Here is a 12,229-nt window from a genome sequence, read left to right on the forward strand (position 1 = left end):
TAAGTTAATTTTATTTTGTAATTCTCTCATAATAGGTTTATATCCAGTACAAATTTTATTCCTAATTTATTTCATTAATATTTATGATAAACCATCATTTTCTAGGTTACGTATATCCCCCTCAACCACCACCGACATACGACGGTTACAACGCATATCCTCACGCCCAGCAACCTCCGTACCAATACGGATACCAAGGATACGTACCGCCGACCCAACCTCACTACCCCCCACCTCCGCCACAACCGGGTTACGATTACAGTAATCCCCAGCCGCCGATTTACCCCAATTATCCGTATCCCCAACAGTACCCGCCGCCCCCGCAAGCTTATCCGCCCCCTCCGGCTTCTAGTGGGGCTCCTGCCAATTTTACCGATTATTCACAGTATTCAAATCAGTCCCAGAGTTCGTCTGGCAACTATTTTCAAAACAGTTAAGGTAGGACGGGTTAATTTAGTATCATTTTAAAGTAGATAATCACTGTATTTCCTCGTTGTTGCAAAGTGTAGGCTGTTGATTATTTAGGAGAACAAAACGGGATAAAAGGATCTAAAACGTTAACATTTATCCACTGTTCAGTTTTACTAGAAAAATGTGAATAGATGTCGTCAGTTGTAGTGCTGTGTAATTGACTATCGGGAAAGTTAAATTAAATTATAAACACGTATTCAAAGTAACAAGAATTTAAGTATTAGTAATTCTTCTTACAATGAATACGTATTTTGTTTGGGCTTTTTCGATCAAAAATTTTAGGCAATATAATTTTCCAACTTGGAACGCTAACAAAATAATTCCTAAGTGAATTTTCCTACAGGCATTACTGACTAAAAATAGGCATTACTGTAAAAAAAGAACTATCGTTTTCTGTGTCTAAAAGTCGATTTTTACAACTTTCTCAAATCATTTACAGTGGCGGCTCGTGGTTTTTGAGTGGGACACACAAGAAGGCTTTTCTTATATTTATTGCGGCTCTTAAAAAACATAGGTAAACATATTCCACCCGTTGCAGAGTGGTTAACAATGTATTTTAAAAACTAGCGTAGTTTAACAAGTAACTAAATTATGGTACAATAAATAGATAATCTTACTAATGTATAAATCCAAAATGCTATTCAGTAATTCCCTTTTAAATTTAAGAAAAGGTAATATTTTCAATTGATGGATTTTTTACCGTAAAACGAGGTGACTTTGCTCCTCTTTTTGAATATAAATTTAAAAATTGCTAAAATTATTACAAAATTACGAAATTTCTTTACTCTAGTTGCATTCTACATACAAGAAACATCTTAAAGAATTACTATTTTGAAGATTTGTGCGTAAAAATATCGAATATCTCGTTTTTTTTTAGTTAGAAAAGTGGAACAAACTCGCCCATAGCCCGGGGTTATTTTGCCCCACCCTAAATATGTAGGCAAAACTCTTACATTTGCTTTTCCCCGGCGAGTAAAAAGAGGGATGTAAAAATTAAAAAAAATTAAAGTTTTTGAGGTTTTTAATATAAGGAAATGCAAATGTTTCTTAAATATTACAAAAAATGTTAACACTTGAATAACGCATTGCAGTTTAATCAATAAATACATGCAAAGCTGCAAAAATTAAAAATAGATTCTAAAAATAGGAAAGAAAACACGTATAATAGGTAAGGCATTAGGTTAATAATTAAAGTATGGATTTAGTCACTATACCAGCAGGCCAGCTCAGGCACAGAGAAAATGCCTCTTTTTGTAACTTGTTTAGGGGGTTTAATAGATCCCCGAACATCAGACCATGAATAAGTAAGCTCGTCTGGCTTTGAGGGCCATTTTCACATCTTTAGCGACTTCTGCATAGATTTAATTCGGACATCCTCTCTGGTAAAGGAAACGATTTGCCCGGGGTAAAGTTGTCCTTCATAAACAAATACAACAAAACGCCCTACTTCCTTTACAACCATATCGAAATTATCTTTTCGTGCCTTGTGTAATAAAATCTTCTTGTTCCATGGCTTCATCTATTGCTCCATCTTCTTGTTCTATTGCTTCTTCTTCTTCTTCTTCTTCTACTATTTCATTCTCAGCGCACACACTCTTGCCTGGAGGAGTATTAATTTTTTTTCTACGATTATTTTTTGTAATCGTACACAAAGTTCTTCTTGTGTCCAGTATTTTAAGGATATAAGATTCTATCATACTTTTATTATGTGAAGTTGAAGGAATGCGGGTTAAAACCTCTTCAATATTTAAAGGGAATATTCCGCATTTGCGAAAGCCGGAAAGCAAGTTATCTTTGATGGTTGGCTCAATCATATTCATCATTTTTGATAAGGTGGAGGAAAATTTTGTTTCTGAATGTTTGTGTTTCTAATACCATCTTCAGTGTCTTTCCATTCTGATAATACTTTGCGCCAAGCTATTTTGATTGGACGAAAAAATGCCACATCCAAAGGCTGTGTTAGGTGGGTACTATTTGCCGGCAAACAAACTAAACTTACGTGATTTTGACGACACAATCTAAGGGAATGAACTGTCAAATGAGAAGAAAGGTTGTCACATATTAGCACTGTCTTTCCTTCTAATTTTTTCAATCTCGGCATCATTTGAAATTCGAGCCAGTCAGTAAATATGTTGCTATGAAACCAACCTGAAGAACTAGCATTATAGCGACATCCTTTTGGCCCATTTTCTGTCCATGTAGTCCACATAATAGTAGCTCGATAAACCACATATGGTGGCAACAGCTCTCCAGCAGCATTTTCTGCGAACATGACAGATATTGATGTCTTCGAAGCATTTCGAATATATTCAGGGTATTTGGAACCTTTCTTGACAAGACCCCTTTCTTTCCCCGGATCGTCCGTAAGGTTTGTCTCATCAAAATTCCATATATTGGTTGAAGGAACATCACGTAATTCACTGGCCAAATTATTAAAAAAGTTGCGTAGAACAGTTTCATCTACTGCCGCTCTTGCACGCTTTACATTCTCGGCAAAGCGTAAAGACAAATGGCAATGTCTTGCAATAAACGAATTTGCCCATTCAATGCCGGGTAAATTATTCTGGAAGATCTTCACATTTCTCCCACATCTGTCCAGATAATCCTTAATAATATGACGCAGCTCTTGAGTATCGACTGGAAAACCAAAGTCTCCCAAAGCAATAATGCACTCAACAAAATCCTCTTCCTCTTGTAAAGAAAAAACAGGTTGACCACCTGGTTTTCTATTATGTTTTTTCTTAAGTTTATTTAAAATCGTTCTTCTAGGTATATTGTACTTTTGTTCTGTTTTTCTGTATGATAGTGCCCCTGATCTAACTTCAGCCAAGCATTCTCCCAATGTTTCTTTGGTATAGTCTGCATACCTTCTGGCCCCAGCTTTTCTTTGATATTTCCTAGGCATGCTGAAACAAAAAAAATAATTCATGACGCCGACCTTTAGTTTTTTTTTTTGATAAAAAACAAACAGAAGCTTTCTTCATTATTTATTTGAAATACTTTAGCCGGAGCAAAGTAACCCCAGACTTGTAGTTTGAGGTGGCTTTGCTCCGGTGAAAAGTAACCCCCAAAACTGCGAAATGTTGACAGTAAAACCGAAATTCGTTTTTCAAGAATTATTTACGACTATTAAATAGTTCTACTAGGTAAAAAATAATCACAAGGTAATTCAATATCAACTTTGCCATACTTACTTGTTACACCTAGAATAAAAACCAAAATACACACAAAATTTTTTGAGGTTAAATTATAACAAAATATTAAGCGTATCTTCCCTCTGCAGTTGACTGAACGGTACTGAAGGTATCGACGTGCGCAGCGCGCTCCGTTTAGCCAAATTGGTAATGTTGGATACACTCGTTTTAAATACACACTTACATACACACTTTTTAAATGGAGCAAAGACGGGGGTGGAAAAGTCACCCCGGTTTACGGTATATAAATAATTTTTCTGGTCTAGTAACTGAACCAGAGGGAGGCTTGATCACACTTTCTGCCGTAGTTCTAAATCATGTGCAACGTGACTAAACTTAATTTTGATACAGATATTTTGGCAAATTTCTAAAAAATAATTTGATGATACCACATTAAATAATATAAAGTTTGCGTTTCTTAATACACCATACAAAAGCTCACAATATCGACACGTTCAAGGCCTAATGACACAAGCGCCATTTTACAAACTTTAGAAGAAGTAGAAAAAAAAAACATATAAAACTGTTTCTTTTACTTTTAAAGTGTTGGGTTATTATCTAATAAAACCTGATTTTATTATGCTTTTTGTATGAATTTCTTTATCTTAACTAATAAAATATTGCTGTAATATAGAGAATAAACTATTTTTGCCGCCTATGTCGAACTTCAATGGTTTTTTTACAAAATATATGAATTGGCGCCTATCTCTAGATAAGCCAAATCATTTTTTTATATGCACATTTTTTTATATATTAATTTTTCTCTTGTGCCAAAAAAATAGACAAAATCTGGCTATATAGTAAAAAAAAACAAACTCTCAAAATACAAAAACGACATAATTTTACATTACGTAACTATAATCAGCCAATATCAGTCTCATTAAGTTTATCAAGTATTGATTCAGTACATTTTACATATTCTGCGTGATATTCGGGCCTGATAACTAAATCAATACAAAGTTTTTTAAAATCATTAAATTTTTTGACATTAATGCTTGGGAGTAAATGGTAATAAATAAAACTGAAACAAAAAGGTATAAAATTATGTTTTTTTTAGATATCAGAAGCATAAAAAACTTAGATAGCTAAAAAATACGTATTAAATGCGTCCTTAATAAAACTACCAAAAAGGTTTAACTTTAAAAAAATTTAACTCGAACTTCAGAGTCTCATTCGAGACATTAGATATTCCTGTTTGTTCTGAAATAACTTGGCTCACATTAGATGCATGTGACGCTGAGAGAAATCATTGGCAGTTCACTAAATCTAGGCTAAAAACATCGATATTGAAGTCCCCCATGCAAGCATAACATGTCATCGCATATAAGGAAAGATTTAGAAAATGTATCCTTAAACTCGTAATTAACAGTTCTAAAGATTTAGAAAATTTATCCTTAAACTCCTAATTAACAGTCGCACTGGGACCCTAACAGTGTACCCGGAGAATATGGAAGGAGGGGGTTAGGAACTAACCCCAGATTTCCTTGAAACCGGAACAGGGGGATGAGCGACTGACCCCAGATTTTTGTGTGTGTAGGTGCTTTTTTTTAAGTAATAAAATCAATGATCTTATTAAAAAAAACATTTTATTTTTTTAAAGACTTTAATAAAAAATAAGTGTGCAAAAAAACTAACTATTATTACAGATTATGCAATGTCTAGTTGTTTTAATTTGTTCGCTGGCCGTATGCCTAGGGCAAATATACTTTTCGCAATTAGAACATGTCTTCATATATCAGCCGATCTTGGACAAATAAAACATCTTCCTTTTTTGGGAATCTTCTGCACAGCGGACCGAGTAGCTGGTCCATTTGCCTCTCGACGAACTAAACCTCTCGTTGTGTGCTGGTCCTGTTGACATTCCAAACCAAAAATTTTCAAAGAAGCTATATATTTATATTGAAGTCTCTTATACTTTGAACGATTTCTCATGTTGATTTGACACAACTCCTTGCCTAAGCATTTTAGAAATATTTTTCTCCCAGATTTTTGTTTTGGATTCTCTCTTGCCCAGTTCTCGTTAGCTTTTATGAAAAGAATATAGGAGTTGTAGGCAACTATAACGATCACATTGAAAAAAACAGCCATCGGCCATCTTCTTGTGCCTCGCCGACAACTATATGCCCTTACACATTTATCAAGCGTATCAACGCCGGCTTTTGTGGAGTTATAGTACAGAATAATTTCTGGCTTGTCATTTTTCACTTGCATATTATGATGTTGTGTAGAAGGAAGCGAATAGTGCCGGGAGTTGCATCCTTCAACGATTGTGGTCTTAGTTCTGGTGGAACATTTTTTCTGTTACTCATTATTGTTCCCACGACTGTAAGATTTTGTTCCAACAAAGCATTTGCTGTTGGCACTGACGTAAATTTTCAGTCCATTGTGATATTGCGACCACAAACGGTTCCACCAAAAAAGGTTCTGCAGCAAAACAATAGTAGTTTTCTGAGTCACAGAGCACATTAGCTTCAATCCCATATTTACCAGGTTTTGTAGGAATATATAAACGGAATTTGCATCTGCCATGAAATGTTATAAGCTGCTCGTCTATTACAACTGACTCTGAAGGAGCCAAAAAGTCTGGAAATTTGCCTGTGACACGCTCCCATATATCTCTTGCTGCAGCAAAGTTGTCGTATTCTTTACGAACATCTCGAGTAGTTTTATCATCAAACCTTATACATTTTTGGAGTAGTTGGAAACAGTAGTGTGAAAACGTAGCCCTATAAATTGGCAAATTCTCTTCATTGAATAAGTCGATAAGCGGATCTTTGTTTTGCTTGTAAGCACCTGCTGTTATCAAGAAACCGATGTAGCCTAATATTTCTTCTCTTTCAAAACTCCTAGATTTTTGTATGAAGATGTGGAGTGCTTTCTTTTACAAGGGCGAGTTTCTGGTTCGTATATTGCGAAATAAATTCGATGGTGTCGTCATCGAAAAAAAAAGGAATCGCTTCAAGTGGCGTTTTAGGATTTACTCCATTTTTGAGACCTGGCGCTTCTTTCATAACATTAGCAGCAATTTGCCTTCGTCGGGCAATAGGATCAGATTTCCATGCAACACCTGATGCAGAAATCATGTCAGAATTAATTTGATTTATTACAGCTTTAGGCCGTGGACGACGTCTTGCTGTAGAATCTAGAAAAAAAAACAATCAAAACTACTAATAAACCATTTTGAAGATAGAAGTACCATTATTTTCTTCCGTACTACTACTTTCCTCATCTAATTCCTCATCCATAATTTCTTCGGAACATTCATGCTGCGCTGATTGAATATTTGAAGCTAAAAGAATACAAAAAAAAATAGAATACAAACACAGTAAAATATTGGCCACAACGCGCTACGTTTTTATGATTTTTTGAAACTAGTTATTTATTTACTTATTTATAATATATGTTACTTACTAGATAATGAGTTATTTTTTGTTTCTTGACAAAAGCGATTCTGCTGTTCACCTTGATCGTCATCGGATTCTTTGCAAATCTGGATCTATGTAATCCCTCACATCATCTTCATCCTCAGCATAAAGAGCTTCTTTCAATTCGCGATCAGTCAAATATCTTCCACTCATATCAAAATGAAACAGTTAGAAACTATAAAAAAACTGTATCAGCACTGAACTACACAATAACTGTATCGATACTACTGGTAAAAAGTCGCCAGACGCGGACACATCGGTATTTTTACAAAGCATGTGTATCGTAGTATGCATTATAAAAACGTACGCCGAAGGTTAAACATTTTACCATTACCAACAAATGTTATGTCTATGGGTTAAAAAATACACAGTTTAAAAGTCATAAAAGATTTTTGGATAGAAATTAAAAACAGCTAAGGAATGCTGAAAAAAAAGAGGCACTGACCCCCCCGTTCCAGGTGCGACTGTTAAGAAATTCCGGTGGCCTGTAAAAAATACCTAAGGGTGTTTTTATATTTTAAATCCTAAATTCTATCGAATATGGTTCACAGTATGAACTTTTTACATCTGGTATTATCTTAAATGTCGGTGACGATTTAATGTACAAAACAATGTCATCACCTCATATGAGTTACCAGGTCTCCATTAAATCTAAAATTTCATATTCATTGTGATTTTTAAAGCTCTCTAAGATATCGATAAGTCTTTTTAAACTTTACCCGAATATTTTTAAAAGATAATGGCCTATTTTTGAGCTGTAAATCTTTGCTATAACCGCTGATTTTTACGGTTTAAAAGACATTAAATTTCAATGAGTTCTTCTTTGGCTAACCTTTTAATCATGTGACATCTTCATTATTAAAATTTAAATTATTTGTTCAACAACAGATGATTTTATCTTTATCATTTTGAATTTCATTTAACTTCTTAATTTTTGCTACAGAATATTTATAACTATAATAATATATATATATAGATATATAACGATATATATATAACGATACAAACGAGGCTTGTCTCCTCTGGAGTGCACCGAGCCTGAATATTCACAAAGTCGACGGTCATATTTTAGCCTCGTATGGTGTCTATTATTTCACACCAGCATTCTCGCTGATTCGTTCTCATCTTGGTGGGATAGGACTAGATATTGGTAATGGTACAAAAACGAAAAGTATTGGAATATAAATATAAATCTTTCTGCGTTTCTAAAGAAAACGCACATCTCTGCTGGGTTGCCACCGGTTATGTAATTTTATGGTTTTGCATCGGAAATTTTCTTTCTTTATGGTAATTTTTTTCTTTCAGTGATTGTAGTATAAAAACACGTTTTCTTTGAATAATTTATGTTAAGACTTTATTCCTAAAAAGCCAACGTTTCGGGGCTTAATTTGGGCTATATGTATAGATTAATAAAATGGGAATTTTGTGGTCGTCCAAAGGTATCCCTGCAACACACAGTCTTCTTCATGTTTTGAACACAAAGATGTTCATTCTCACAGGTTCTAAGAGAGTACATAGTAGGCAAGTAATATATTAGACTAAATTTAGAATTTTAAAAAATAAATTGAGTAATTTTTACAAAAATTATTTCTAGCTCCTTGTTGAACAACAAAGTTAATGCTAAAACAAAAAATTTTATTTCCACCTCTTGACGTATTTTGGCGATTTGTGAATTTAATAATTACGCCGAACAGAAAAATGTATAGAACAAAAAATGGGTATTAGAAGGAACTATTAGACAAAAAACAATCCCATGAATTTTTGAAATTTGCAGACCTGTTTGGATGCCTGATTGATTTTACTAATAGTTTTCGAGTGAAACTGAGAAGTCGGATAAATCGAACATAATCTCAGAATCGTGTCAAATCACTGTTCTAATAGCACTTAAATGTTTTATACTGAACTACTATACTTTTATAGAAAATATATAAAAGAATAAAAACCCTTAAACGTTTTAGTTCCATCCATAATTTTGATCATCGTACTATCAATAGCCTAGTACTACTAGGAAACTATTTCATTGGGTTTTAGTATTAATTTATATTATTTTGCGTTTAAATAATGTATGGTATTAAATGGTATCTAAATTGCTGGAAAACCTATATTCTATCAATGATTTTGCTGTAAACACTGTTTTAAGTTATGAACAGCAATTTTTTTTTTATTTTCACATATGACAACTATGAAAATCTATTTTCATCCTAAGAAGCATAATTTGTAAAAAGAAATATTGTTATTTTCGATGAAAGTTCTTTAATTATAATTTTAGGGACAATAAGTTCATTTGCATTTTATTAAGATGATAAAGTGAAAAGTCCTAAAATAGCAGTTAAGTTAATCGTTTGAATCAAAAAATACTGTTAGTAATGTTTGAAATCCTTATATTATATAAATTGCAGTTTAAAATTATGTGATACGATTTATTTAATTTATTTACTTTTAGGATCTATTGTGTAAAGTTTTTTTCTGGTTCTCCGTTAGTTAGCTATTTGTTTTTAGGATGTTTAAACATATATTATCATAGGGAGATTTAGTTTGGAAATTCCTGATTAATGTATTATACAGGGTGTTTTAGAAAGGCACTGACAAAATTGGTTTGTTCTTAAAACTTCTCATCTATACGGATATCGGCGTCAAAGTTTAACTTTCGGTTTTTTAAACTAGGTTTCATAGAAGAATTTCAATAAAAGTTATTGCAATAAGGGTTTGTTGATACGAGTTATTTAAATTTGACCTTTATTTGTTTAAAATTTATAGTTGGCACACATAACATTTTTGTATGAACTTTTATATTAAACATTTTTATGTAAATTGACGATGGGGATTTAGTGCTTTATATTCTGGGATTATTTCTGGAATAAAAATGTTTTAAAAATAATCATTTTGATAAATTTCGTTAAAAAAGCGAAACTACTTAAATTTTTTAAAAAGTTATTAACGAAAATCAAAAAAAAACTTTGATATCCTGTATCTATTAAGTATGAATTTAACAAATTGGGGTCTGTCACAATTTTTTTTTTTTAAATTTTAACGCAAAGTATAACCTCTTAAGCACCTTTTTGAAACGTTCTGTCTATTTAAAATAATTTGGCTCTTGGTCTTCTTATTCTTGAAAATTTTATATGATTGTGATATCCAATCTTATCCTTTGCAATTGCAGTTCGCGATCATTGGATTGTATTTATATGGCTTAAAATTATGATTATTGAAATCCTAAAGGAATGACTTTCTCATTATCTTAAAAAGTTCTATCAAATTTTAAACAGAAACTCTTTTTCAGTATTGCCTACATCTTGATTGGCCTGAGGTGCAATAAAAGGAGGGAAACCGGAATCGTATAGCTTGCCATTCGCTCTAGTTTCGAAAATTGATCTATCAGGAGTTTCCAAATTTTATTTTATAAATTGGAAATATAAACAAGCTTGACATTTTTGTGTATAAAGCTTACTAGCCATTATATACAGGATGTGCTATAAAAACAGTTATAGAGCAAGAGTTCATTCAGTCTTGGTATATAGCTTAGGTGCTCTACGGCCCATATAGAACAGTCTGTATATTAACAATATATTTATATATTATCAACCTTCTTAAGTTTACACCAAATTGTATATAGTTGTACATAAAATTAGAATTAAGTGCAATGTTTAGATCTGCGTTTTAAAGATTGTAGCCGTTAATCGATAATGTTTACCGAATCTAAAATAGTTTGCTAATTGGGTATAGCTTCTCAAATTTTTCGTAATAAATTATTATATGTTTTTTTTTACACGTATTGAATGGGCATTTTGGTTTTAAATTATTATTTTTTAGGGTTATTTAACATTTAAAAGTATCTTAAGGGATAAACAAATTATACTTGAATACGGGATATAAGTGAATTCAACGATGGGGATTTATAATACCTTTAACTCTGGATGTGTTGGCTTATAGTTTTTATTTTTCTGGTCATTTATGGAAATTAAGGATTAGCTGGATGAATAAGATTTCACAATTACACAGTAATATATTTCTTAAAACTGCTTTTATTCGTCTGAGTAATATTTAAATTAAAGTATTTTAATAGATAAACTGATTCCAGTTTTTATTTTAAAAAAATTTGTTTAAATTTTCTAGAGATTTAGGTCCTGTTTTAACGAAAATGGGTAAATTACTTATTTTAAACAGGATAGGCTATTTTTTCACATTTGGATAGAAAGTGACTTTTTAAGATCAAATAATTTAAAATCAAAATATCCTAATTTCCATAGGCTCATTAACATAAGTTCCATATCCCAGCTGTATACTATAGTTATTTCTACTATTTTTTTTATTAGTGCCTACCATAAGCATTTATACGATTAGGGTTGATATGTATGCGGATGTAGACTTAAGGTTTATAATAGTAATTCTTTAATATCATAAGGTTTAAATAATAAATAAATGGATAAGCATAATTAAATGCAAATGATTGTTTTATTTATTATTAGTCCCATCGATTTGCTATCATAGTCATTTAAAAACTGGGAATCCGGACTCTAGAGGATCTTTTCACGATTTTAGGATTTTTTAAAATTTGTTTTTATATTATTTTTTATTTCTCAAAGAGACTTATATGTATAACAAGGAGAAACATTAAACTCCATGTCAAAGTCTCATAAATGCAGCATCTATTTGTTGAGTCGCGTTTCGCCTCGTGGCATCAACAGACTTAAATTATGAATATTAAAACTATGTAGTTATGATTACACCTCAATTTACAGACACACTAGGAAACCACTTACGGTAATATGAAGGTAAAAATAAAAATATACAACGTCATATATTGAATACTGAACTTTGTTTTTTAAAACTTACACAGTAATATATTGAAAATGAGATTAGGTCTAGAATGAAAGACGTCGTTGACACAATTTAAGAATGGACTTCTTTTAGCCCTTGTAATCTCAAGACTTTCCAGAAGGTGTAGTTTTTGCCTTGTCCACACTCATGAAAAACAGTTACATCATCCGGTAATGAAAAAATTGTGACCAGTTGACAAAAGATGATTTGCAAATGGCGACTTTGTTTCTTTAACATCATTTATTAAAGGACTTGCTGTTCTTTCACTCTAGTGGAAAATTCTCCCGGATTGACCACACTCACACAACCCACCACTCACCA

General features: G+C 32.4%; 1 protein-coding gene across 2 annotated transcripts in view; it reads left to right on the forward strand.

Annotated features, from left to right (window-relative positions):
• The window catches only part of LOC126740238 (uncharacterized), a 77,735-nt gene extending 66,201 nt beyond the window's left edge, over positions 1-11,534 (forward strand). Inside the window, exons 21-22 of one of the 2 annotated variants that reach the window (XM_050446288.1) lie at positions 106-438; positions 10,371-11,534. In XM_050446288.1, the coding sequence (XP_050302245.1) occupies positions 106-437 (332 nt within the window). In that variant the 3' untranslated portion in view covers position 438; positions 10,371-11,534. Of the gene's footprint in view, positions 1-105 lie in introns of both variants that reach the window. The other variant, XM_050446211.1, reaches the window with a different exon arrangement.
• The last annotated feature ends 695 nt before the right edge of the window (positions 11,535-12,229 follow it).

Source organism: Anthonomus grandis, chromosome 1 (assembly GCF_022605725.1).
Source record: "Anthonomus grandis grandis chromosome 1, icAntGran1.3, whole genome shotgun sequence".
In the NCBI taxonomy this organism is placed as follows: Eukaryota; Metazoa; Arthropoda; class Insecta; order Coleoptera; family Curculionidae; genus Anthonomus; species Anthonomus grandis.